At 39.6% G+C, this 27,707-nt stretch overlaps 1 protein-coding gene across 4 annotated transcripts; it reads right to left on the reverse strand.

Moving 5' to 3' along the window:
* Window positions 1-1,739: 1,739 nt before the first annotated feature.
* Window positions 1,740-27,048, reverse strand: cpne1 (copine I). Of its 4 annotated transcripts, none has more exons than XM_026167197.2 (16): window positions 26,910-27,046; window positions 8,907-9,035; window positions 8,636-8,815; window positions 7,182-7,256; window positions 7,023-7,094; window positions 6,568-6,651; window positions 6,260-6,349; window positions 6,077-6,175; window positions 5,908-5,994; window positions 5,384-5,443; window positions 5,061-5,194; window positions 4,822-4,876; window positions 4,589-4,643; window positions 4,033-4,166; window positions 3,709-3,945; window positions 1,740-3,041 (listed from the first exon to the last, which is right to left on the reverse strand). In XM_026167197.2, the coding sequence occupies exons 2-16, from the start codon at window positions 9,033-9,035 to the stop codon at window positions 2,925-2,927; spliced, it is 1,608 nt and encodes a 535-aa protein (XP_026022982.1). In that variant the 5' UTR covers window positions 26,910-27,046; the 3' UTR covers window positions 1,740-2,924. The 4 variants fall into 4 exon arrangements, with proteins under 4 accessions (XP_026022982.1, XP_026022981.1, XP_026022979.1 ...); XM_026167196.2 differs by lacking the exon at window positions 26,910-27,046 and adding an exon at window positions 10,220-10,509; XM_026167194.2 differs by lacking the exons at window positions 1,740-3,041; window positions 3,709-3,945; window positions 4,033-4,166; ... (10 more) ...; window positions 8,636-8,815; window positions 8,907-9,035 and adding exons at window positions 17,335-21,117; window positions 23,364-23,430 and having other exon boundaries at window positions 26,910-27,043.
* Between the last annotated feature and the right edge of the window lie 659 nt (window positions 27,049-27,707).

The raw sequence follows: 27,707 nt of genomic DNA on the forward strand, positions 1-27,707 counted from the left end.
TTTATTATTGGTTATACTGGTTTAGTTACACAGGTAAGTCGATAGTAGTTAGCCGAACAAGCAGTGGAGCTGCTAGTCACATTATGCTGTGGCTCCACAAACTATTCTAATCACAGCCTGCAGCAGTGTGGGAATACTATGGGAGATGTAGTGCTTTATCATTATTAATACCTAATCTTAAGCTTAATTTGTTGATACTGTGGGTTTGTGAGATGACTGCACCATGTGACCAATCAATATGATCAACAATTGACTCCTAAAATATGTTTTACTAGAACAAAAATATATTTCAGTATTCAACATGTGAAAACAGAAGTTTCCCTTTCTTTAGAAGCACCAGGTGAGGGTGAAGGTGAAAAACAACCTGTAAGAAAAAAAGCTTTCTACTGAATCTACTAATGTTTGGTACAAAAAACCCCAAAACAACCAAAATGAAATCACTATTGTTCTGATTTTATTATCTTTTTCTACAACAGTTTAGAATGTTCTGTTTGCAGAAGATTCAAACACTGCAGACCTGTTTCTAAGACTAACCCTAACCCCTTTGCCACAGCAGAAATAAACCAGCAGCTCCCGACCTAAAGGCTTGGCATAGCGCAGATCATGAGATGAAGAAAAGAAATTTAAAGAAAACAAAACACAAACTGACTTTTCGCCCAAATTTTGTCCAATACGTGGAACTTTAAAAAAAAATAAATAAAAATTTTGCCGTTGTTAAAAATGTATTTAAATGATACGGATCTTTCTGTTGAACTGATCACAGCTGTTAATACAGTAGTTGTGTGCGCTGCTGTGACAATTATAGTCAGTTCTGCAAGGAAAAGGATTTTGGCAAACAGTAAAGCAAAACAAGGGAGATGGTGTTTTAATAAGAATCAGTTTATCCCATTCAGCTGATCTCTGAACTTCTGTGACAAAATTAGCAGAGGATTCACTTCCTGCGAGTCTATCAGGACGCTGTGCAGAAGAGGTGGCTTTCTATCACCCATATTCATGGTGAAATACAGTTTCAATTAAAAATAGATAAAACAACGTGTTTGATCACTTTTGCCTGACCTTTTCCCCTGGAGATCTGATCTCTCAGAGTTTTAATTGAAGAAAATCAAACCAGCACTTTCATGAGACTGAAACAAGAAATCTTGGCTCAAGTTAAAATAAAAATACAATCAATACAGAGTACAAGAAATTGACCTAAAATTAGCTGTGAAAAGCGAACGCTGTCACTTTTCTTCTTTTCGTTTGCAAAAGTGATGATGTGACATGAGTAAAAAAAGCTCAATCTTGCCATGAGTTTGGAGGTCAAGACACCGACCACAAAGTCGAGCGTTTCAGTTTAACCAAGCACTTCTTTTTCCCATTTTTCCTCCTTCCTTTCCTGCATTTTCTCTAGCTAATCTTTTAAAAAACAAAAAAGGCACAACATCTAATAACTGTTTAGAAGTCTTTACAGCTGAAGCTGTGGTAACAGTATTTTATAACAAAATTAAATGTGACTATGCTGTAAACATATTTTGACACGTTTTAAATCCCAGCATCCCAGGCTGTAGGAGCCATGTTTATCTTGAGGTTTCTTAAAGTGTCCACAATGCTTGCTGTTTTACGACTTCACTGCGTTTCAGTTACATAAAAGCTTAGTTTGATTATTAATTGCTTACTTCTGCATCTCATGTTTTCCTTGGCATTAATCCTTCAAAGCCTGGACATGTTGCTGTGATATGGAGTTCAAGCTTGAATACAAATTCATGTTTTAAAGTGTTCGTGTTTGCTTTGGAAACAATTTTTTTCCAACTTCAATAACATCTTATTTGCATAGGATCCAAATAGAGCAGTGATGTCACTGTGCAGCACAGGTGGCCATTTTGGCTCCCAGGATGAAAAGTTTTCAGGTTTATTCAAAAAGGCACTTTACTGTCATTGTTCTAAACTTTGTTTGACTTCACTTTGCACATTATGTTTGATACTAATTGCTTTCTTATAAAGCACACATTATATTATCTTTAATGTCCAACCTCGACTCTATTTCAATCAATTGATTGCAGTTGAATTGCAGACGTTCAGATTTACTAGTAACCTGCAAACGTTACTGACATAATGTGCAAAATGGAGCTCTGGGAGCCAAAATGGCAGCATTAACAACCAGCAGCACAAGAGAGCTATACAGAAACATCCAGGCTCAAGTAGCAAGAAAGAAGCTAAACTAAGGCTACACTATAAGGCAGCATTAAAGTCTATAGTAAGGCGGTAGGTGTAAAGCTATATATCATTTGTAATATAATCTTCCAGCAAAGTGCAAGGTATTGGCACATTTAAAAAAAAAAAGCTAATCAGAGCAACACACACACAGAGCTGAGGAACCAGGAGCTGCAGTGCCACTCATGTCCACTAGGGGCTGCTGTGATAAAACTACATTTAAACGAATGAGAAAACCCAGACATCTGTGCAGATTTTAGAGATCACATCTCCTCTGTCAGTAACTTTCTTCTTCTGTTAGAATACATGTGGAACAAAAACAAGACACTTTTTCTCCTGTGTGTGTGTGTGTGTGTGTGGCTCTTTGTTATTCAAACACATGCTAACAAACATGTGATCTGCATAGATACTGTGGAAGCAGCAGAAGGAATAAATAATCTGCCATTTCTATTCTAAGATTATCATTCCACCTATAGAAGACAAAGATCTGGAAACAAAGACATTCTTAAATGGAGTAAACAAAACTGGGATGTTTTCCTGTGGCATCCTGATTGGCTAACAGCTGAGTGCTGTTCTGCAATTGGCTAACACATCAGCGTGGTCCTTGAAGAGTGGTCAACTTTGTGGCTGAAGGCCGAGTGGGGGCATGTGGTCTAGCGGTGGGTTGGAATGACATGAGGGTGGGCCTTCGGTTTTGGGGAATGTGAGGGTGGGCTTTAGGGCATGCGGAATGTTTAGGATTTAGCAGCAGCCTGAGATTTTGGTGGATCCAGCCCTCTCGTTTTAAAATAAGAGACCAGCTGATTGGGAACCTCAGCGAGCACAGACTGAGCCAGAGCAGCCTGAGGAGCCTGGAAAAAGAGAGAGACGTTGTTAATGATTTCCTCCAACACCACAGAGTCCATGCACAGAAATGACTTCACCCCCAGAGACAGGTTAACATTTAGAGTATATTATTTTAGACCTGAACAGGTTTTAAATTAAGAAAATATTTTCTGTTGTTGATGCATTTTTGTTTTGTGCCCTCTGAGGAGAGTGGTTGCATGAATTGAATGTAGAGACTTATCATCATTTCTATGAAAGAAATATCCCTTCATCTATAAAAGTACACAGGTAAATCCAGCAGGGTAGTTGGAGGGAGGGGTCAGCCGTCAGTATAAAACAAAACTGGATGAGAAAAGTTGTCATTCTGGAGGAAGATGTAAAAAAATAATGTCCTTGCATTTCATTAAATTCAAGCAAGAATCCACCTAAATTCTGTCTATATTTGCCTATTTAGGCACAGTGACTGCACTGTTTTAGTGGAAAGCATCTAAAAATCTGCTTTGTGCCGTGTCGGCATGAGAAGTAATGTTTCTGTTTATCTTTCAGGTTTTCAGCATAATAGTTGTCATAAAAGTTGGAATAATATTAAATTTATAACTAAAGAATTAAAATATTAAAATGATAGGCCACAGGAATGAGTCCTTTGTAACTGAGCCTGAACTTTCTTTTAGTCTTCTTATGCATCACACTTACATCTGCAAACTGTCTGTACGGCACGAACTGGACAATGTCTCTGGCGACTGATTCTCCAGTTGTTGACCTAAGCACACCGTCATCTCCATCCAGAAGCTCCATGGCCTTAAAGTCAGCTGGTCCTACCCCCACAATAATGATTGACATGGGGAGTCTTGACGCCCGAACGATGGCGTCCCTCGTCTGGTCAAAGTCAGTGATCTCGCCATCAGTGAGGATCAGCAGGACAAAGTATTGCTGCAGAGACAAGAAGATACATGTCAAAGTTAGACTGTGTATTTCAGGCTAATTGTCTTAAGCTTTAGTTGTTATGAGTTCACTCACAGCGGCAGCATTAGCCTGTGCGGCACCGGCAGCAATGGAGGCAACGTGGTTGATGATGGGGGAGAAGTTTGTTGGTCCAGAGAGCCTGATCTGAGGCAAAACCATCCTGTAGGCTTCAACAATCCCCTGGATGCCTAAGAGTGGCAGCAGCAAAGCAGAAAAACCAAACTTTAAAAAGAAAATCTGTTAACTCTTCCCTCCTTGGATGCCTACTAAGGGTAACCATGTTTCTCCTTTTTGAACTGAGCGGTTTCTGTCACTTTTCAGGTCTGCTTCAGAACAAAATGACTGTGTGTGCATCAGATGTTAGTGAGAGAGATCTCTTCCCATGCAGCTACCTTTGGAAAAACCCATTCTAATGCTCATCAAATCACATCTTTATTGATACATAATAAGATGTTAAAACTCATGACTAAGGGTACAATCTTTTTTTTTTGTCAAATAACAGCTAAACTATCTTAAATAAAATTTTAATTAATTCTTCCTTCACCTGTTTTTTAAATGGAATAATCTAGTAAATCATATCACTTTTGAGGTACAGTAAATGTGTGTGTACCTTGGCAGTAAGGGTTAGTTGGGTTGAAGTTGAGGGCGAATTCGTGGTGTGCCGCCTGTAGGATCAACAGTAGAACGGTTTAGTAAACCGGACATAACTGATTTAGATCAACGAAATCAAATCAGAAAATTACAAAATAATTTTTACACCTCAGGGAATTAATGATCTCTCACTTCAGAAACAAATAGAAACTAAAGAAACAGGCTTTGTGATTGGTCGGTTAGAGAGCTGACCTGGTAGTCTGGAGGTAATTTGGCTCCAAAACCGAACGCTGGGAAGAGTTTATCGCTGAAAGAGGAAACAAAATAATGACTGTTAGACATAAAGATCAGAAACATTTTCATTTCACCAGAGGTTAGAGTGCAGTCAGGAGAGCAGAACAAGAGCTTAGAAGGCTGCAGAGTTTAGAGTTTAAGGCTCAGGTTGGAGATGTGAAGTTGTTTGGGTGTAGTTTGAGTGAATGAGTACTGACGTGTCATAGTCCTGGACCACGTGGCCCACAGACCACAGAGCAGACAGGTACTGGTTCAGCCCATCTGCACTCATATAGTGGAGAGAGTTGGGTGAGCGAGGATCACCATTAGAGCCAGTGAAGTCAATCCCAACCTAAAGCGTTCACATAAAATTACTGCGTTAGTTTATTAACTTCTTTTTCAACTGCTCAAGTTGATTGACAAGTTGTGATCAGTAGCTGAAAAGTCAAATGACAAAGATAAGCCACCCTTTGAGTTACTGAGCTTGGTTAGATAAATTACACCACTTAAAATGTGTGCATGTGAGCTGGCGTTGACATACGGTGAAGTTGATCTGGCAGCCACCCATCACATAGTCCAGGAAGGTGTACTGAGTGATCAGCTGCACACAAACAGAGAATCAAACATGTTTCGATGCATGCATCTTTACTAAAGATTCACTTCCGTCACGGCAATAGTCACCAACAAGCCAAGCTGACAGAGCTCTGATTAGCAGTGAACAGTTCAAGAAAACTCAATGAATAGAAACTTCAGCTCAAGAGAGGAGGAATCTGTTCAGTCTGTCTGACAGTGGTTTACACAGTAACTGTAGAGGAAGAGTAGAATTAGTATCCCTAAGCTGAACTTTATGCACATCGTTTTCTCATTTGTTTATTTTTATCTGATATATGTTTTTGATTTACTTGATTTTATAATGTTAATAACCATGTAATGTGTACTTTCTTGGGCAGGTCCCCATTAAACAAAAGTGAGATTTTAACTTTAAAGGAATTCCCATTTAAATAAAGTTGAAAATTTTAAAAAAGTAAACCCCTTGAAGAGAACCCTGTGTCACGTAGTCTTTACCTTGCAGCTCTTGACAGAGACAACTCCAGAGTTCTTGTAGCTCTTCTTCTTCTTCTGTTTCTCGGGATGGATGCAGTCAAATTGCACCTGGAGAACAACACGGCACAGCTCAATAACCTCTCAGCAGCAAACTAAAATACGTCACGTGTCTTATCATCGCTGGACTCACCGGTGAGCCGTGTGCTGTTTTCTGCATATCGGAGACTTTAGTGGTGAAAGAACCAATCAGATCATGAGATCCATCACTGTCGTAATCAGAACAATCCACCTGCAAAGGAAGGACAGGATTTAATGGAACAGTTACACATTTGATTGGCTGTCATGAACTGAGGTGGATTCTAATTGGTGGAACCTTCAGAGGTCTTTCAAGGTCGCTGTAGCAGAGAGTCTGCAGAGGGATGGTGAACTTCTTCCAGGTTGGATTCAGATTGTTCTTCACAACCTACAAACAGAAAAACACAAATACACAGAAACAGTCCTCATCTCGGTCATCTTCACCATAATTTTCTGTTTGTGCTTTTGTAGTTTTTCCACATGATAAGCTAAGAGTGTTAGATGTTTAAATATTTTGTATTTCAGCAACAAGAAAGAGTTTGAGAAGGATCGTAGCAATTAACAGCCATCTCTCACATGAAATAAGGTGTGTGCATGTGTGTTTACCTCTGTCCTGTGGACCAGCTGCCATTTTCCATCATCTCCCTGTCTAAAAAACTCCAGGAATGGATCAGACTTCCCAAACGTATCCTAAACAAACGGAGGACAGCATGCTGCAATCTCATTTATTGGCGATGCATTTTACTAAGCTGTGAGGGTAGATTAGAAAGCAACACACATACTCTGATATAGCTGCATGTCATCAGTGGCTCAGATATATAAAAGGAAAATTCAGTACACATTACCAAACTCTTTGTAATAAAAATGAGAGTCTAAGAAAAGCTCAAAATTAAAAAGCTAAAAAATACACTTAAATTATGTTTTTAAGCACAAAGGTGAGGAAAAATAAGACCGATGGGGAGTATCAAGAAACACCAGCAGCCATTCAGAGCAGCTGTTCATGAGATCAAACCTCAGTGAGTAATAATTAAGAATTAAATAAAGTAGGAAGTAGAAGATACCTTCTTGTCAAGGTTTTTAGCCTCCCACTCCAACTCAATGGCTCTGTTGTCCTTTATCTCCTCTGCTGTGATCTACACACACAGAAACACACACACTTATGTTAAAGTCACAGTCATCATAATCTTGTTTTATTCTCAGTACAGCGATACTCTACATACAGTGATGGTTCCCTTCCCAGCAGGTTTGCCCTTCTTCAGCTGCAGAGGTCTGGTCACAGTTTTGCTGGAAACTATCTGAAACACACAGAGAAGGTAATGTTTGCAGCTTAATCATTGACAGCCAGCTCCCAAACCTGAATTTGCATAACACAGTTTGTCCAGCAGAGGGCAATGTTGACCTCAGAGGAACTTTTTAGTTTCTTGCCTAACAAAAATAAAGTGTTGTTGAACATTTTAATGGATATCAGATTATAATCTTATATCAGCTTGCATGCCTCAAACCAGTAGACTCAACCTGAATCTGTAAGTTTAAAAAAAACAACAACAACAACAACAACAACAAAAACGCCATTTCAGAATTAAAAACAGCCAATCAGCTGCAGCACAGACAGCATAGCTCGTTATGGTTCAATGACACCACTAGAGGGCGCCAGCATTACATTGGAAAACTGCAGAATAATCTGCATTGAATAATCTACACTAGGGGTGTCAAACTCAAATACACAGTGGGCCAAAATTCAAAACTGGAACAAAGTCGCGGGCTAACGTTAATATTTATTGAAATATATTTATTCCTCCAGATATAAGAATGAATCTTTTCTTATGGACTCAAACACGTTTTGCTGAAAAACTGAATATGGAACAAGCAAAGCTTAATACTAAACAATATATATATTAGCTGTATAATACCAGTAGGCCAGCTCTGAGAGTTTGACACCTATGATCTACACATTGTAAGACTGGAACAGCTGATCGTGAATCATTATGTTAGTTAAAAGAAAATTTATTTGCAACAACTTTGCACAATAATTAAAAACCGTGAAACATTTCCTGCATCTCAAATTGTTTATTTCTTGGTCATATTCAGCATATTTTGCATTTCAGCTAGTTTCTGACACGTTGCCAACAAAAGTTTTAATGAAAGTTAATGAGTTACAATTCCACTTTCAATAAAGAAAGTGCATCTACTTATTTCAGTAACTTTATAGTGAAACTTGTGTTATATGATTGATGTCACATACATTTATGAAAAATGTATAAACTTTATAAAAAGTACCCCACCCTTGCCCACCCACCCCACTAATCTGAGCGACCCCCATCACTCAGGCCGCTCGCAAACACACTATATTCAGACCAAGTCTGTCTTCTTTTGCACTACTCCCAAGCACTTTGCAACTTGTACTCTAATGTGTGCCTTTCTCTTATTTTTGTATATATTTCTCTTTTTTATATATATGTCCATCCTATTGTATACATTTCTCCTGCTTCCTCTTGGGAAACTGGAGAAAGCAACAGACTGAAAGTTACAATTCTAACCTACAACAGTTGGGACACAAAAACAAACAAAAAAATAAGCTTGACTGCATTTTGAAGAGCTGAACCTTAGTCTACTGAAAAATAGATTCTAATAAATCTGGTATTGAAAGTAATAGCTGATCACATTCGGTGTGTACCTGGCCAAGTGTGATCTCCACCCCTCCCAGGTAGTCATCATCACCAAGGTCAGAGCTGGAGTTGTCGATGTCGTAGACACCCAGCTTCAGGTTCTGAACTTTCTCAAAGTGATAATCCAGTCGGAGACGCTGACTGAAGGACGGGCTGGAGTTGTTCTTCAGACGCTCAGTGCGGCCCAACTGACGCAGAGAAACACCAACAGGATTCTCACATTAGAATGAAGTCTGAAGCCAAACAAAGCTCTGTTCTGAAGCGTGACTGTCATATTACCTCAGCCCACTTATCTCCTCCAGTGCTCTCCAGCAGGACACACAGAGGATCAGACTTTGACCCCACATCTTTATCCAGCAGGTTAGCACAGGAGACACTCAGCTCCACCTTGCTGACACAGTCTGCCATCTGAAGGAGGAGCAGAAAAGAAATTAAAATCAGCATATTTCAGAACTTAAGAGTTCAATATCAGCATAGCTTACAGTGACAGCTGTAACGTTAAAATAGTCATTCAAGAGTAGAAATGTGTGTCTTTACAGCAGTTATAGTACCCTGTATCAGAAAAAAACAACTGCAAATAACACCAATGCTTATCCATAAGCACTGAATCACTAGAAACACAAAGCCTCAGGTTACCCAAAGTGGCCACAACAACTCAGCCGCTACAGATCAATATAAACACAACATCTAATCACTATCATACTCTTCTCATCTCCTGCTCCTGTACATTAGTTAAACAAAAACACGCGTTGGTAACAGGATTTTTTTTTTAACCATACTGGGTCTTTGCAAGCAACCACCTGGTCCAGGAAGTGAGTCAGTTACCTCATATAACCTAAGTGCTGTGTCACTTTTGGTCAACTCATTATACATTAATATATACTTTAATCATATTGATTAAAAATAAAAACAAATTATTTTATATTGCAATCCTGATAAGTTTCCTTTTGGTAGCAAGCCAAAACCTCTTTATTGGTATGCCACTCAAAACCGGAAACTTTCAGCAGAGTTCCCTAAGATGTCCCCAAATGAAACAGCAGCTCAAAAACACCACAAATGCAATCACTCTTTAACCACAAACAGCTGCAGAATTTAAATGAAGTTTGGCAAGATCTCAGTTTTGTGTTCTGCAACTTCCTGCACCACAGAGTCATAAAACAGCCCAAATGTAAGACAGCATATCTCTGATGACCGTATTCATTTATCTTTTCCACATTCAAAAGAGGCCACCGGTCTCAGACACTCAATAAACAGAGGAAATGTGGCGGTATCGTCTTTATCAGCAGCCATAAAGTCAGCCAGGCTCTTCTATAACAACTCATGTGACATATTCGCACCATCTGCCACCTGATATGCCGTTTTCATTACAAACTAAATCAACAAAAGGAGCAGAAGCAGGTAAAGGCACCACCCGCACGAACTTGAGGAGTAGCAGCCCCTTAAAGGCAACATCAGCATGAGATTGAATGGAGATTTGACTTGACCTGTAAAACCAGTTACACCAGCACAATTCTCCAACACACGAAGTTCACACACTCTCGCACAAGCATACATTTAAAGAGAATTATGCCATCATAAATGCTAAAAATCACCTTATTGGATCCGTTATATTTTATCCCCTTCAAACAGGAATAAAAACCAAGGGCGGTGTACAGCCACTCCCACAACCCGCGAACGGAAACTACTCCCTGTTTTTTCTGTTAAACACACTAAAGAGCTCACTAAACGTTATCTGACCAGTTTATCAGGATTTCTAGTAAAATACACGCCACACAATACAAGCCTTGAGTAACTGAGACGAAAATAACTCCGTTTGTCGTCGCTCGAAAGCCTTCTATGTCACGGGAGGGTGGTGGCCAGGCTAACTATTCTCTGATTGAACATGCGGTTGCGTACTCGACTCCTGATTGGCCAAAACAACCGTCAGTAACGCCCTCTGATCCCGAACAAGAGTACGGTGACGTTACTACCTTTCACATGTCCTGTAGACTCCTTCACAATAAAAGCTCAATAACGCCAAACGCAATCAATCCTCCCACTCATTTAACTTTCCAATCACACTACAGCCGACCAGGTATAATGCACATTGTTGAGTAATTAATAATTATATTAGTAGTAATGTTGGTACAGAGACAAGAACAACAGAAAAGAAATCATACCACCTCGTTTAAACCTTAGCATAGCCTGAAGATATTATTATTACACCCGCCTCGGAATTAAGCTGCTGCAGCAAACGGGGAAACTATTCCAAAGATTACTGCACCAACAACAAACCAAAGCTGATAACCCCAAACACAACGATGACAGGACAGAGAGAAAAACGTCCAGAGTCCCTGAGATCTTGCATAATTAAAGCTTTACTTCCAAACACAAGCACAACAAGACTTAAAGATATGGTAAGGATTAAAGCATATCCCAGTGCAATAATGCAAAAATGTTTAACAGTGTTACACACTTTAACACAATTCATAATCCTTGAGGATTATAAATCGTACAAGTAATTTATAAATGATCATGACTGCATCCCATCAGAGATAATATTCAGTCCACCTAATTTTAGTTTAAATTATCATGGCTGAACAATCCATCCTAATATGTGTATTGTTTTTGCTAAAGTCCAGCATGTTTACGAGGGTGGTAATATTGCTACAGAGATGTAGCAATATTTGGAGATTTATGTATGCATTTCCAATTGAAGATTTATTTTTTCCAAATTTCACTTCAAAACTGACCTAATAGAAAAATATTTTATTAATATCTATTTAAAGCTTTCAACCTCATTTTTATGTCCTCCAAAGTAGAATTCCCGTTGCTCTTTTGTAACGAAGCTATAAGAAAGATAATGTGTGTTGGGGGAGGGTGCTATTGTTTTTGTTTTTTTCTTCATCTGACTTGATGTTTGAGGGAAAAAAGATCATGTGCTTTAAGACTTAAACGTTTTAGTGCTTTTATATTGAAGATCACATACTTGGGCCGGAAGTGCTATTGCAGCTGCAGTTAAATGAATGAATGATGAAGCAGATGTACTGTGGTGATCAGAAGAAGAGACCAAATAGACTGAACAACAGTCAGAGCAGAGAGGAAACAGAACAAACTGCACACAGCATGAGTCACCCTCCCCACAGAGAACAATATGGTTTCATTTTATTCATCCTTCGCAGTAGAACCACAGTGCAGTCTGAAAAGCAACACAGAAACACACCAGGAAAAGCACAAACAGATAAATGCAGTACGGAGGGAGAGAGGGTAGGGGAGAGTATTGTTGTTTTATTTACCGTGCAGATCTCACATGCATAAACAAACAGAGCTCCTGCTTCAGTGATTCTCATTCTGTAAGGATCTCTTTCCCTGAAAACTACTCACACCCTTTTCTTAAAAATAAAAATAAATAAAAATCTTTGGGACTTAATTGTGAGGAAATATGTTGAAAGTAGCATACTCCATGGTTTGAGTAAGATGCAGCCTCAAAAAAGAGCTGGAATAAGTTTGCACCCAATCCATGCTATAATAATGTAACAGGAACCTTAAGCTAAACATTATACATTAAACATTATATTATTCTTCTTTAGCCCTAATTTTATGTTATGCTCATCAAAAATAAATAACCCTGAAACTCACGCCAACTGTCTAAGTTGGAAAAGCATATGCACTTGCTAAGTTTATCATGACCTCATGCAAGACCAAAAAAGTTGAGAAAAAACAGCATCTGCAAGAACCCACAGGGCTCAGATTACCCCTTTTCCTCCATATCTATCTGTATATCTATCTAGATATAGATAGATATCAGTTTTAACATTACCTTAGTGTACTTAGGTGTTAATTTAGCTTCATGTACATTTATTATATTGTTAGACTCACTGCATGATTCTATACAATAAAAATGTTGTTTCTTTGTTTTGTTCATATTTGGGTCATTAATTTGCATTTCTGTAAAATCCATATGATGAAAGACTTACTAATTAACAAATACTAATATTTCAACATTATTATTATTAAAGTTGAAGCAGCAAGGAATCTAGAAGTGGCATTAAGAAAATGCTCAAACTTTGTAGGCATATGTAAGTGTTTCATATGCCTTAAAAAGAAAAAAATAATACGTGATCAGTCCAGTCAATAATCTTTCGCACAATTTCCTCCATTTCCACAAGTGGACTCCTCCCCATTCTTTATACACCACTTCTCATTCAAGGATAAAGAAGGTAGTATATCGTTTTCTACTTAATTATAATATATATATATATTTTAAATTACTTATTTGTTCATCCAACATCACTAGGTCAGGTTGCCTACCTACAATTATTTTGTGAATTTTGCATTTACTTAGCTGCATGTGTTTACATTTTTTTAAATTATTTTATGTTGTAAAACTATTGTATATTTGGGTTAATGTTACTAGTCATTTATTTTCAACTGATTTTCAAATCATTACCAAAATAATGCTAAATAGGCGGCAACTTTATCAGAAAATGCCAGTCTTCCAATCTCCGCCATCTAATACCGCTATATATTATATAAATTGCATATAAAAACCCATCTACCAGTTGCTAACTATGAACAACAGGTAAAATATTCTGTAATGTCTATACATGACCATCTATATATTGCCGTGGCTCAATTTGCATTCCAACGCATACATCTACCTTCTACACTATCTATAGGCCTCCAACAGGTAACTGTTACTAATAGAATACCATTCACAGAGCACTATTTGCCATCTAGACAATGCTATCTGCAGAGCACCATCATCTAACAATCACATTCAATCCACATCTATCATGTGTTGGTTACTGGCCAGAAGCCTCTGGCATCAGCAATACCCTTTACCTTTTACAACCAACCACAGTTTACATAGCCCACCTTCTGCACCATCTATTGCAAGGGTGTTGAACTCCAGGCCTCGAGTGCCAGTGTCCTGCAGGTTTTCGATGTCACCCTGTTTCAACACACCTGATTCAAATGATAAGTTCATTACCAGGCTTCTGGAGCACTTCGAGACATGTTAGGGAGGTAATTTAGCCATTAAAATCAGCTGTGATGGATCAAGGACACATTTAAAACCTGCACCGACCCTGGAGTTGGACACCTGTAATCTATTGGCTACCAACAATCACTTACTAACCACAGACTACCTTTGACAGTATACTATCTACCTTTGACAGAATATTGTCAACCAGCACTTACTTTCTGTCCACAGGCAACCATCTACATTTGTACTGTACCAAAAATCAAACACTATGTTATTATACACATTCCTCTATCTACCATTGACATAGCATATTCTATAGAACGGCATCCACCTTAAAAAGCCATCAAAAGTTAACCATTTTCAGCCATTTAACAACAACCACTTTCTATCCATAAGTCACTATATTGGCTACCATTTGTAAGCCGTTGTTCCATCCACAGGCTACTACTATCCAAAACAATATAATCTAGAGGGCACCATCAACCCTATATAATCATCAACAGCTTACCAAAAGCTTGCCAAAACACTACCATTTACCTTAAATCATGTTCTATTCTTCCTCCGTTACATAGTAAGTACTATATAGACTTCTATCCACGGGGCATTGCTAGGCATGATTTACCTTCTATAGGTACCCTTTTAGAAAGCTATTACATACCATACACTTCCTATAACTTAAAGTCTAAATGCTACCAGCTACCTTCCAGTGCTCTTATGATCAAAAGGTTACCATATATAGGCTACTATCCACCAAAAATTACTTCCTATCCACATGCTACCTTGTACTAGTTGCCATCTACAAATGAAATGCTACATAGGCTACCATCCACAAACTACTATTCACCACTTAACTGCCAGCCTTTACCTTTGAATCAATTCAGTTTTAGTCATATAGTGTTTTATTTATGCAAGTGTAAATTTATTGATATCACAACAGATGTTTCCTCAAGGAGTTTTATGTTGTAAAACAATAATACAAAGAAAACTCCTATGAGCAAGCCCTTGCCAAGAGAGAGAAGAAAAACAATTTTAACAGGAAGAAACCTTCAGCAGAACCAGGGTCAGGTTTGCAGATGGCTGCCACTCCCTGAGCCTGTGCCTATAAAATCTTAAAAGAGCTCAATCTACCACAAGTTATCTACAGCTTGACATCCATAGGTTTAACTCGCCTACAGACTACCATTTACAGGCTACAAAAAACCCCTCTACTACCTTCCAAGGAGTTTATACAGGCTAGGAGCCATCTAATAGCTACCATCGCTCATAAGTATGTATCGCCTTCCAAACATTGGGCAATTTAGACAATCTAGTGATTCAAGGCTGTAGGCCTGCCACCTGCTCCATTTTTTTGAATCATTGAACAATTATGGCCTTGAAAACTAATCTAGGATTAATGATATTGGTGCTCTACAGGCAGCACCAGCACTTTTCAGGGTATTGTTGATAAACTATGTGAAATTCCTCATGTGCTTTAAATTTCACTCACCTGCAAGATCTGCCTTCTGGATGTCTATTTATCAGGAGGGTGGAAAGCAGCTGAATGATTGACAGCTCAGTAGCAGTCACGCTGGGATAATTTTTACCCCTGCCTCACACTCACCCACCAAAACACAGGTACTGCACAGACATGCATCCTTTGCAGACCAATTGTCAGAAAAAAAATTTTTCTCTTTAATTTGCACTGCATTTTCTCTTCACTCCACACACCAGCTTCACAACAAAGACACAGTCATCTTTCCCAGCAACCATTTTTTAAAGACAGTGCTTCAGTTCTCTTTATTACAGCCTGCTTATCTCCCACAGTTTCACACAAAGTTCAGCAATGCATGCACATATTGTTGAACGCTGTTGTACCTGCTTGGAGGTTAACCATATCCAGATAGCAGACGACTCCTCTTCAGACAAAACTACCTCCACTGATGCTCTCCACTACCTCTACTCAGTACAACAGAGTTGATAATACATCCAAAGGCTTTATTTTAAGTTTGCAGCAAATAAAAAAATAAATAAAGCACATCGACAAAAATGAGAGCAGCTGAGGTGACAAATCAAAACTTTGACGATTTGGTTGAAAACTGTCCTGTAATTTGGGATAAATGATCTTCCACAAATTGGTTTGAATTTGCTCAGAGAAGAGTTCAGTGAACAACAAAGGCTGTCATAGAATATCATAAACCTCTTGTTCATATATGACTAGTGTTTGTTTTACCCTGTCAGCTATTATTTAACTCTTGGTTTCAGGATGAATTTAATTATGAGCTCTATTTTGTGTGGAGAATTAGACAACATGAATACTGCTGAGGCACAAAGGTTTAGTGAAGTTCTGCCTTCATGTCCCATCATATTTCTAAGGGAAGCCTAAATTTTCACAAAAAGCTACAGCTATTTTCTGCAGCTACAATGTACACACAATGTGCTTTAGTTCTATAACTGTGCAAGAATGCATAGGCTCTTCATAAACAATTCCACTAAGAAAGCATTTAACTAAATTCCTAACAAACAACAAAAAAACAGCTGAAAGTGTAGTAGTAGTAGTAACTGTAGCGCAATTCACCTGTAACATGCTAGACAGTGCTCCAGAGGTTTGTTGCTAAACAATCATTTTAAAAACGCCAATGAAAATTTTCTTGGGAGTCAGCTTCCCTTTTAGCATCACAGCAGAAGTGGTTAAAAATAGTTTTCAACCAAGTATTCTAGGGACTGGAAAAAAAAACCCATTGTGTACTTAACTCAGTTACTGGGTCTTTGCTGTCATAGTAGTGGTAGTTTCATGTAGGGTTGGGCGATATATCAAATATACTATACTATGTATGATGACTTTTTCCACATACAATAGTTAAAATGGCCTTAACATAACCATCTAGTATAAATTACCATGGCAATATTCTGCATGTAATTCCCCCCGCAGCCAACCCACCTGGCCGGGGGGGTAGGGGGGGGGTAGGGAGTATATTACCAGACTGGGAAAAACATGGTGACAGCAGGAGTTTCAGACAAGCAAGGGAATGAGACTCGCTAGCTAAACAATGCTGTAATTCGCAAAACATGCCATAGAGCTATTACCGTAAAAGGTAACTGTGAGACCTGCGACTGTTCTTGGTCAGTCGTTTTTATACTCACTATCTAGACTTTTGTTTCTGTAATTTGAGGTCATCAAATGTTTTATTTTACAACTTTTATAGTTATAAGCACAAAAGAGCACCTTTTTTGTTTTATTTTGTTTCAGGAATTCTTGATGTCCTTTTTTTGTTGCTATGATCTTGTTTTGTTAAAAGTCTAGTGTTAACCACAGAAAGAGATTTACTGTGACAGTATAGTCAAACCTCTGTGTGCAACTGATGGTTAAAAAAATGTTTAAACTAAAGCATTTCAATTGATTCAGTCATCTTATTCTGACTGTTTCAAACAGCAAAACTTTCACGTCAGCCTTTTTAAATTGTGCCTTTGTTTTTTTTTTTTACATTGTCTTCCAACTCCAGAGAAAATAAAACCATTACATGTACGCCTCCTCCCCCCAAACACAAAATCTCTCTACTGTGTAAAAGAGAACGGATAACTATATAGGTTCAAGTTCTTTCCCATAATAACGCCTATTCATATTGAGTTGAAGATGTCGATATTAAAGGTCACCTGTATTGGAAACAAGTCCAAACGAGTCTTCCATTCCGCTTCTACAAAAATAACTCATATTCAGTCAATTTCCATCATCAGACAGTGAAGAGCAGTCAGAAAGAGCTCATCGCAGGTGAGGAACATCCTTTTATTAGCTAAAGTAAAGAGGACTCCACATCATATAGGGTTATACGTTCATACAAGTTTTTCACACTGACAATAGAGAGAAACAAACATAAGCTTAAAGAAGAAAATATCCAAAACAATTATGAAACAACAAAAAGCTACCAAACTAAAAACACTACAGACTTCATCTTAGCGCTCTACAATCCAAACATCTACTGAGCAAGTGCTGTGGAAAAAGGGTGGCATTGTTCAAACACAGCGAGATGATAAAAAATGTGAAAAATTAAAGAAGTTCAGCAGCCCCTTTTTACAAAATAAAACTGAAGTCAGCAATCTGTCCATCCCACACACTCCACGTATCAACAGAGGACTGTTGCAACACAGATTTGAGACAACATTTACTATAGCAAGTGTCTTTCTTTTACAATGGCCACAAAACTTCAAGTCAGTAATACGTTTTCCACAGCAAAGGGGCATGTCAACATTTCACCAAAGCAACATTTGATCATTGCAACATAGCTTTTTTAAAATCATGATTTCACCACAGCAACAAGGAATGTGGAGAATTACAGCAACAGAGCATGTTAATATCGAACCACAGCAGCGCAGCATATTTAAGCATATACAGCAATATTAGCATAGCAAAAAAACAACAAAAAAGACACACAGAAAAACCTAAAACAGTTGAGTGTGTTCGCTGCATCATGAGTTGACATGATTTGGAAATAAGCTGTGATGTCATTAACAGCTTGAAAACAAAAGGACCAAAATCCTCCCATCATCATCATAAGCATCATCATCATTACAATCACAGCAATATTAATCATGATACTGTGCTATCAAAGTCAGTGGAGGAGCTGCAGAAAAGAGCAAAGTCATAGTTTTCTACTGCACAGACTGCAGGGGATCTGGCTTACCTGCCAATATCTACACAAAGGGACAGTCACAGCACAGGGCAAGGTCTGAACTGTGTCCAAAATCTGGTATGGTTTAGGCTGGCTTTGTTTCAACTTGACTTAATCCAGGTAATTTTAACTACAGTCAGTGTAGGGGCTTTAACCAAGGCTTATCTTGACCTTGCGTGCTCCAATAGGTCGATCATTGAGGTCCATAACTGCAGCAGTGGCCTCCTCGTGGCTCTGAAAGGCCACCATGGCCTCTCCAGTTGGCAGGCCTTTCTCATTAAACTGTAAGCAGACTGAGCCAGGCAGCACCTGGTAACCGTAAAAGAAATCCATGATTTCATCCACTGTCACGGTGAATGGCATGTTCTGCAGCTTTACAATTGTTGGGCCAGCAGCGCCACGCTGACTGCTAGGATTATTGGATCCTGCGGGGGCTGGCTGGTTGCGGAGACCCTCTGCCCCTGGAGTGAACACTGGCTGTGCACTCACCACTCCACCACCTGGACGCCCCTGGTTGTTGTTGGCCCCTCCCCCTCGGTTCTGTCCTCCCACACCTCCTTTTCTGTTGGCATTGTCAAAGGGTACCAAGCCTCTCAGCCCATCCTGGCTGAATGGACCCCCTCCTGCAGCTCCACTACGAAAGCCAGGTGGCTCCAAGATTGGCGCTCCAGGAAGGCCTGCAACTAGTGGGGGAGCCACGCCCAAATTAACATCTCCCAATCCCGCAGCCAGTGGTGGGAGAGGAGGAGGGCCTGCTAGCCCATTTCCTGGAGCTGAAAATGGAGTCACAAATGGGGGGCTGTTGAGGTTCCCCATAGTGTTTCTGAGAAAGTTAAACTCCTCACCACTAATCCCAGCAAATGGATTGATTTGGGGTTGCTGGGGAATTGTTTGGGCTTGTTGGTGGTGGTTTTGGTTCTGCTGGTTCTGGTTGCGTTGGCCCCTCTTATTTTGGGGTGGAGGATTTCTTTCAATTTCTTTCATCTGATCAAAGGTCACAAGATGGACAAAGGCATCCCGTCCATTGAGCTTTTGACGGTGCAGTCTTTCAGCTTTGCGAGCATCTTCTTCAGTTCGCAGTTGGAAGATGGCTTGTCCTAAACCGTTGCCATGGCTATCTGTCAGGACCTTCAGGGTGTCCTCATAGATGCCCACACCCTCCAGAAAGGCTCGAACATCCTTCTTGGAGATGTTGTAAGGTATGTTGGTAATGTGGGCGCAATTTCTGGGCGTTTTTAAGCCATCCTGGTTCTTGCCATCACCCTGTGCTGCTTCACGCTTGCGGATGGCATCAATCTTTTCTAGCATTCCCTTACGGCTGATTGGGTGAACCTGAATAAACCGGCTGCCCATATACTGCATGTGAGCACCTAGAGCTCCCTTGTAGTCCTGTTCCGATTTGAATTCGAGAAATCCCTCTCCTGTGGCTCGTCCATTGGGGCCATAGGCAATGTAGATACTGTCTTCTACAATGTCCAAATTCTTAAAGAACTCCTTAATCTGTTTTTTGTCTGCCTCATAAGGAAGGCCCTTTAGGTACACACAGAACTCCTGTCGGTGGGGAGATCGCGACCTTGCTCGTTGATCTCTGCCTCCTGCCTCTACATTACCACGGCGGTGCTGCAGATCTTGTGACTCATTACTGCTATTTGATTTGCTGCTGTTGTGAGGAGCATGGCCTGCCAACCCATCATTGAGGCTGGCCCACTGACGCTCAGAGCCAGGGGTGATCTCAATGAATCTTTGGCCCATCATGCCACCTCCACGCTTCACTGCTTCAAAGCTCTCCTGGGGTGAGAAGAACTTGACCATAGCTCTACCAGTTGGCCGCCCCTGTCCATCCCTCATCAGGCGAACAGCATCAAACCCCAGACCCCGAAAAAATTCCCTGACTTCCACCTCTGAGCATGAAAATGGGAGGTTTTGCAGCAGAACAAACAACTCATCAGGATTGCCAGCTCCTCCCCCAGTGGCTACGGCAGCAGCCGCCTTCATGTGGGCTTGAAGGCCAAGTGAAGCCAGAGGAGAAAGAGGGTTAAACAACATATGGTTGGGTGTCCCAAGAGGAAGGCCCGAGCCTAGTCCAGCTGGGGGAGGTAGGGAAGGGTTGAAGGGAGGTAGAGAGGACATGTGCGGAAGGTGTGACATAGGAGGCACTGGAGGTCCTTGGGACAGTGGCGAAACAGTAGGAACAGGAGGAAGGGAGGAGACTGGAGGAGGAATTGGTATAGTAGGGAGTGTGGGCATAGGAGGCATGGAAGGCATGCTGGGAAGTGGAGGGATGGGTGGGGGTCCTGCATTAAGAGATGCCAGTGCTGTGGTGATTGTGGGAGCAGAACTGTAGCTGTTGGGGAAGCTGGGCACCACGCTGGCCAAGCTGGTTGCAGCTTTGTTATTTGGTGGCTCCTGAGATGAGCTTGCTGCCGTCACTGCAGTCGGGGTGTTACCAAAACCCTGATTTCCATGGCTACCGCTTCTCCCCCCTGCCCCAGACTGTACTGTGGGTATAGGGGCAGCACTTGCTTGACGACTGGCATTTCCTGCTGTAGGTGCAGCAATCTCCACAGCCCCTGCCCCAGCCTCAAATCTCCGGCGACTGAGTTCAATCATATTCTGCATTTCTGTCTTGCTGCTAAGCAACAGCGACACTTTGGAGCCCTTAATGGACCCACCTGTTCGCATCATGCCCAGCCGTGCGTCCTCATCTGTGGCGAAGACGATGAAAGCCTCACCATGTTCACCCCCCACGATGTGCACTCCCCCATCAGGAATGGTGAGGCCAGAGAAGAAGTGCCTGATGTCCATGGTGCCAGCCACTATGGGCAGACCCTGCAGTCTGATGACTACCGCCATACTGACTGCTAAACAACAGCCCTAAAACCTGGGGAGAAAGCAACACTACCATCAGATGAAGAGCAGAGAGAGGGTGACCAATCGTTTCCAGATTTTTTTTTCTAGTAAACTTGGATAGGAGTCTCTTTTGCATAGCCAGCAGTGCTTACAATTTTAAGCGCTTCATAATAACAAGTTCTCAATCTTGCACTCCTTTTTGTCTTGCCATCTGGAAACCAAAGGTTTTTTGGAAGGGGTTTGGGGAATAGAGGTAAGAATTTTAAAAATTTGCACAAAACTGTCAACTAAAACAGTCTCTCTGAACCACTTAATAGGTTAGCTAAACTTTCATTTTGATAATTAAGCAATCCTGCCCAACATATTTTACTAGACCACAAAACAATCTTAAGCTTTAAACATAGCTTTAGTATTGAATAACTGACAAGTGTTAAAAACAGTGCATAGCAAGAACAAAGAAATTGTGCTTAAAGAACAGCAAGAATTTCAGGCAGGCTTAAAGACAGGGGGAAAAAAACAATCCAGATAAAGTTGACGCTGTGATGATATGTGGTATATTCTCTCCTAAATTGTCATGAATTGCAAATATATAACATTTAAAAATTCTGAAAAATTTTTTTACATGCCAAAAATGAGACTCATTTGTCATCTGTGATATCTTTTTGTCCTTCTACACCATGCATGCACCTGGCCAGGTCAAATTCTAATCCTCAGTAAAGCTTATCTGGTTTGTAAAGACAAGTAGCACAGCTTTTGTTTCATTCAACAAGCATTTTCAGGTATCAACATACCTTCAATGTGAATTGTGTGCACAAAAAGAAAACTTTAACACAACTTGTTTTACTTTCAATACTAGATTGCATAAAAGCATCTGAAGTCCAGGGTTTCCGCCAGTGTTTGAGTATCAAGCATTAAGATGGTTGCATTTTCAGGTCGTGTTTATTTAAATTTTATTTAATTATGAGCTAAAATTATGACTGTTAGTTAAACACTAGCTACCGTATCTTGTACGTCTTCTGTTTTTAAACATTTGTCAACAAATTTTTTTTTTTTAAAGTGTAGCATTCACACCAAATGTGAAGCAAAGTTTTGACAAAAGTCTATGCAAGTTCATGCGGGTAATGGAAATTAAGGCAAATCCACGTGTATTCATCTTTCTCTCTATTCTCCCAGAGACTAGCGTCTTCTGACATCACCAACATTTAGAAAGTGAGGACCAGTTTAATGCTGGTGTTAGTGGATTGAAGGAGCTGTATGGTCGAACAGGAAAAAAACTAAAAAGCTTGGAGAAAAGTGAGCAAATTTGAAGATGTTCTTGTGAACATTTAGAAATGATGGCAGCACTGCAGTGATTTTTCTCCTACTGGCCATTATGGCCAAACATTTGTGGATTCCATAAAACTACTCAGCAAGTGTTTGGTGCGAACACTCTTAAAACAAATAAAACAAACATACTAAAATAAAATGGACTGAAGTAGCAAAATGTTTAATACCATTTCACCTTTATTTTTCAACTAATATCTGCCCAATTACATTCGCTAATTATAGCAGGCAAAAATCATCCATCGCTGTATACAAGATTAACTGTGATTCAGTGCACTGTAGGTCTGTGCCATATCATATTGTCCATGACAATACTGATATAACATTTTAAGTGACATAAAAAAGTCATTATCCAATATCACTGCTATAGCAATACTATGTTTTTATGAACCCTACCCAACCTATCTAAAATGGGAGTTTCTTTAGCAGCCTCCAAAGAAGCACAATAAAACATTCAGCATTTTTTTGTCTATATCATGATTAAAATATTGTGATACAATTTTGAGGCTACATTCCCCCCCCCCCCCCTGCTGGTGTAGCCTATTGTACTTGATCTTCATGTGTACCTAGTATTCATTACTTTGGTTGAATAGTGCCATGTTAATACTTCCTCCTCCTTTTTCTGCTTTTTCTGGCCTTAGGTACATTTAGTAAGGCCACTAAGTTATGACGGAAACCCAGTGAAGCCCAAAGAGGGAATTTTTAAATGTTTTAATTTTTGTTTAAGATGAAACGGATGATGAAGTGTCATTCAACCCAGTTTGTCTAAGGTTTATCAAGGCCTTGAGTCTTTGCAGTGGTACTCTGGAATATTGAGCCCTAATAAACTGGCTGCAACAATAAGGTTCATTAAGTTGTCTATCATGCAGTACAGCGATATTGCTTGTTTATTCAACTATGGAATCATTCGTGCAACAGTAATCCTTTATAAATCTCATGCAACTTCCAACTCACCAATGCAACTAAGCTGTGTGTATAGTTTCACTGTAACAGACAGAGGTTTTCTGCAGGATACTGAAACCTGGTGAAAAGGTCAAAGAAACAAGCATTCCTGTTTTTAAAAACATCATCAATGAATTCAGCCTTTCACAGAAAAGAATGGTACGTTGAGCCATTTTCAAGAAGGTTTTGACAGGATGTGCTTTATCAGTTTCAAGTATTTGCACTCACTCAGTTAAAAAAAAATGCTGAATATTGCACAAGTAGTATGTGGTGGAAGAGTTTAGCCCTACAACTAAAAGCTGGTCTTATCACGGAAAAGCACACGAAAATTGTTCTATAAGCTCCATGGACACTAAAACTGGAAATCTTTTCCAACAACAGATCATCATAATGAGACAGCAAAAAGAAAAACTACTGCCAGAAGCAAAGAAGAACTCCAGTCCAAAGTTCAACCTCATCATGACTAAGACTAGCAGTGCCCACAACATATCACACTAAACTAAAACATTTAGGCTTCGTAAACCAACAACATGATGACTTCAGCTACGAAAAAATGTAATTATCAACAAATAGATAATAACAATATCTGAAAACATTCAGCAATGCCCACCAAACGTCAAAGCAACAACCCAAAAAACCAACCGATCTGGCAAACAGGTCGAAGGCAACATCACAGTGTTGACCAAATCCAGCAGACAACACTTCAGCATCTGGCTTTAAAAGAGCACAACAAGCGGAACAAACCAAACCAGCAAATATGCAACACATCGTCAGCAATTAACACAAATCATTGGGACAACTATTACAGAAGTAACAACAGTAACTTATCAATTACAGCAACATTTTCAACATTTTGTCAAAAGCAAATTTAGATATATGTAAACCAGAGCAACATAAGCATCACGTCAACCAGAGCAACATTAGCATCATATCAACCGGAGCAACATTAGCTTTAAGTAAACCAAAGTAATATCAGCAACTAATTACCAGCACAGCACCAAAGACAGCAGCTGAGCAGAGGAGAAAGTACAAAGCAATGAGTTGCAGAGGAACATGTTTGTATGCCAGGATGCTACCCACAACTCAACACACCCACCAAAATCAGTCTGGACATTAACATTAGCATTATCAGCGTCAGCAGTGTACCCACTGCTTTTTTAAACTAGATTTTAAACAATTTCATTCAAGACATCCACTACCAACATCAACAGCAGCAAGAGGATAAAACACAGCAGAAGAGGAAACAGCAACAAACAAATACTGTCAAAGAATCGAGTAACCAGAAGCAAGTTTAAACATTCAGCTTGTATTAACACAACAGAGACACAGTGAAGCTGATAAATCACACAAAGAAAACCAGAAACTGATTTTCAAGAAAGAAACTTCAGAATCAAAAGGAAAAACACACTGTCTTAATTTGTTGGTTCAAAGCTGGAACGCATAACTGGCTGTCAAATCCATCAATCAAAGAGTGGAATTGAAGATGAAAAAAGTAAGACCATAATCTACCAAAGAACAAGAATGAGGAACTCTCCATTCACAACATTCAGCATGTAGATCAAGTCTCAGATGGGACAATGAGACTGCCTCTGGGATGAAGCCCAGAGCACACCTGAGCCCTCCTTTTTCAGAAATGTCTGATAAAGAAAAATCTCTGGCACAGAGCTCCACTGGCCTGCGCAATGCACACTGAGCCAACAGAACAAAATTAGAAACCACTAATACTGGAGAAACTGATAAATATTCCTGTTTGCTGTGTTCAGCATCCAACAGACCAACTGGGGAGTCATTCACAAACTCAACTAAAGCCCCTTTCAGACATGCACCTTTGATGTGAATGTTTAGAAGCACTGATATACAAGTCTCATGTTTGATTAATAGTGTACATGAAAGGCCATACGAAGGGATGCACCAATATATTTGGCCAAATTGACTCATTAATCTTACATACTGCTGTGTGAGGATTAGTTATGATAGTCATATATTCAAAATGTCACAAATTATACATTTATGAAAAAAAAAATTCCTTGTTATTACAATTGTCTGTTATATTTTAACATGCAACTCTGCTCCTCACTTATTTCCCAAGAAGGCATCACAGCAGATAATTTGGCAGACATTTACACCGAATACCCATCCTGATAAAACTCTCCCTTTTATCCAGGCTCGGGACCAAAACCATGTTTGTGTCTCTTCCCAGTCTGAGACACTTAAGTAAAAATGTTAGCTACTACAACTTGAAGTGGAAAAAAAATCCAGTGCAAACTTTTTCAGGTAAAGTTGGCAAAGCAAAACTACCTGCAGAGATCTGGGACTTAAGTAGTTTTCCTTATTGAATGCTATTTCTGACTGAAGTTTTCATCCCTGTTGTTAACCTATTTGCAAATAAGATGATTTACCAGTTGCTGTGGTGTCACATTGGTTAAAGAAAGTGTGAAACAGTGCTGTCACAACTGTCCACAATTCATTATAATGGATAGAGAATCAAACCATTCCAATGCGTTTACTTATGTTTTCTAATAAATACTTCTAAAAAATACCTATTTCTATAATTTAAAAATTATAAAAACAATGCAAATAAACAAAAACATTGGTGCATCCCTGGTAATGAGTGTGAAAAAGACAGTCTTACACTTTAAGCTGTTCTTTATGTTGACAACCTAAATCTTGACTATGCACTTACCTGTAGGAATTACATAAAAACAACAGGCGTATCATCGTCATAAATTCAGGCTATACAAAAATATGTAGCATTGGCCTATGTTGCATATATTAAATCATGATATTAACGCTACAGTGTAACGGCATGTATACTGTATACTACATATTTTAGAAGCTCTCTCTCGGTTCTATCATGACTGAATTAAATCATAATGATCACAGGGGAGAGCTGGGATTGCATATTTCATATCTGAAAAGGGCTGATGTTCATAAACCAAGACCACACATCAGTTAACAGCTATCAGAAACGTCCCCACATGGTCTCCATGACTACTCAGCCTCATCTTGAACAACATCCTCTCTGACAACATCGCGGCTCAACGCTTAACGTCATTACCCAAAGCCGGGGTTTACTGGTTTCTACTATGCAGTGACGGACGGCATTGTATCGTAGCAAATATCGTTCAAAACCTTCCTCCATGCCCATCACTCCACTCAATAAATACACGACAAGAACACGAACTGACGCTCAGTGAAAAATAGAAAAATGTATATATCTGCTTGCGGCTACGGTTAAGACACCGTTTTACACAAAGTCTGCTTACACTTTTTCTTATGCTAACAGTCATTACGCTTAACAGGCATTCATAGTCTACGTGGAGTTTATACAGTCGTAGCTAACTATCAAATTTTCAGCAGATAAGAGTGAATGTAGATTATACCGCTTAGCTTCCTAGCAGGCTAATGCTCATTAGCGACCTAGCTGACTGGGGTGGTTGCTTTGTATGTGTGCGTGTCTGTGTGTGAAGTGCAGCGGAACAACGAGCAGGCTGCGTGCTTTCATCGGCTCCCGCTGTGATTTCGTCTTTTAGCGAGCAGCCGCGGATGTGTTCTTACCGAGAAATTTGTCAACAAACACACTGAGGTTTAACTCATGAACGCGGGTCTTTTCTTCTCCCTTCTGCAAGCTGCTGCTACGACTGCACGAAATGTCGGCACAAACACCGCGATGACAGGCGTGATGACGCGAGAACACGCAGCTGGGGATATCCTGATTGAGCGACATCGCCACCTGTCGACTGGGGGAATTAAGTAGTTTAGTAGACCTTGCCTTATCTATCCCACTGCACCTTTAATCACTCTTCTTGACAACTTAAGTTGTTTTTGTAGATTATAAAATTACGAATATTTTATAATATACTATACAATTACTATATTATTATATACATTTTTTGTTGGGTAAAAACAGGGGTTGTACAGTTCTAGCAAATGTGAAAGTTATTATTTGGTAAGAATATCTTTATTTTTCAGAGATAAGTTCATATATTCGTATGGTATATTTCGGTGTTTACTGGAGGCAAAATGGGAAGACATGAGTGGTGCAAGACTTTTGCAAAGATTATACATACATACAGGGGCCTAAGATGTAACTGTGCAATGTTTGGTTGCTAAACTCCTGATTGCATAAGAGTCTGTGGACAGACAGATTTGGAGTTTTACAGTCACAGACATTCGTGGTGTTTAACTGAAATTTTATCTGCTACATAAAAAAAAAGACAATTTCTGATCTCCAGGGCAAAGAAGATCCATCTTATTTTATCTTATAATGGAATGGTCAAACTACCTCAGGTTGAACTCTCTGCGACCCGTGGAGCAATGTGAAAAACGCATTCAGACATCATCAAAACTGTTTTG

Source organism: Astatotilapia calliptera, chromosome 5 (genome assembly GCF_964374335.1).
Source record: "Astatotilapia calliptera chromosome 5, fAstCal68.1, whole genome shotgun sequence".
Taxonomy (NCBI): Eukaryota; Metazoa; Chordata; class Actinopteri; order Cichliformes; family Cichlidae; genus Astatotilapia; species Astatotilapia calliptera.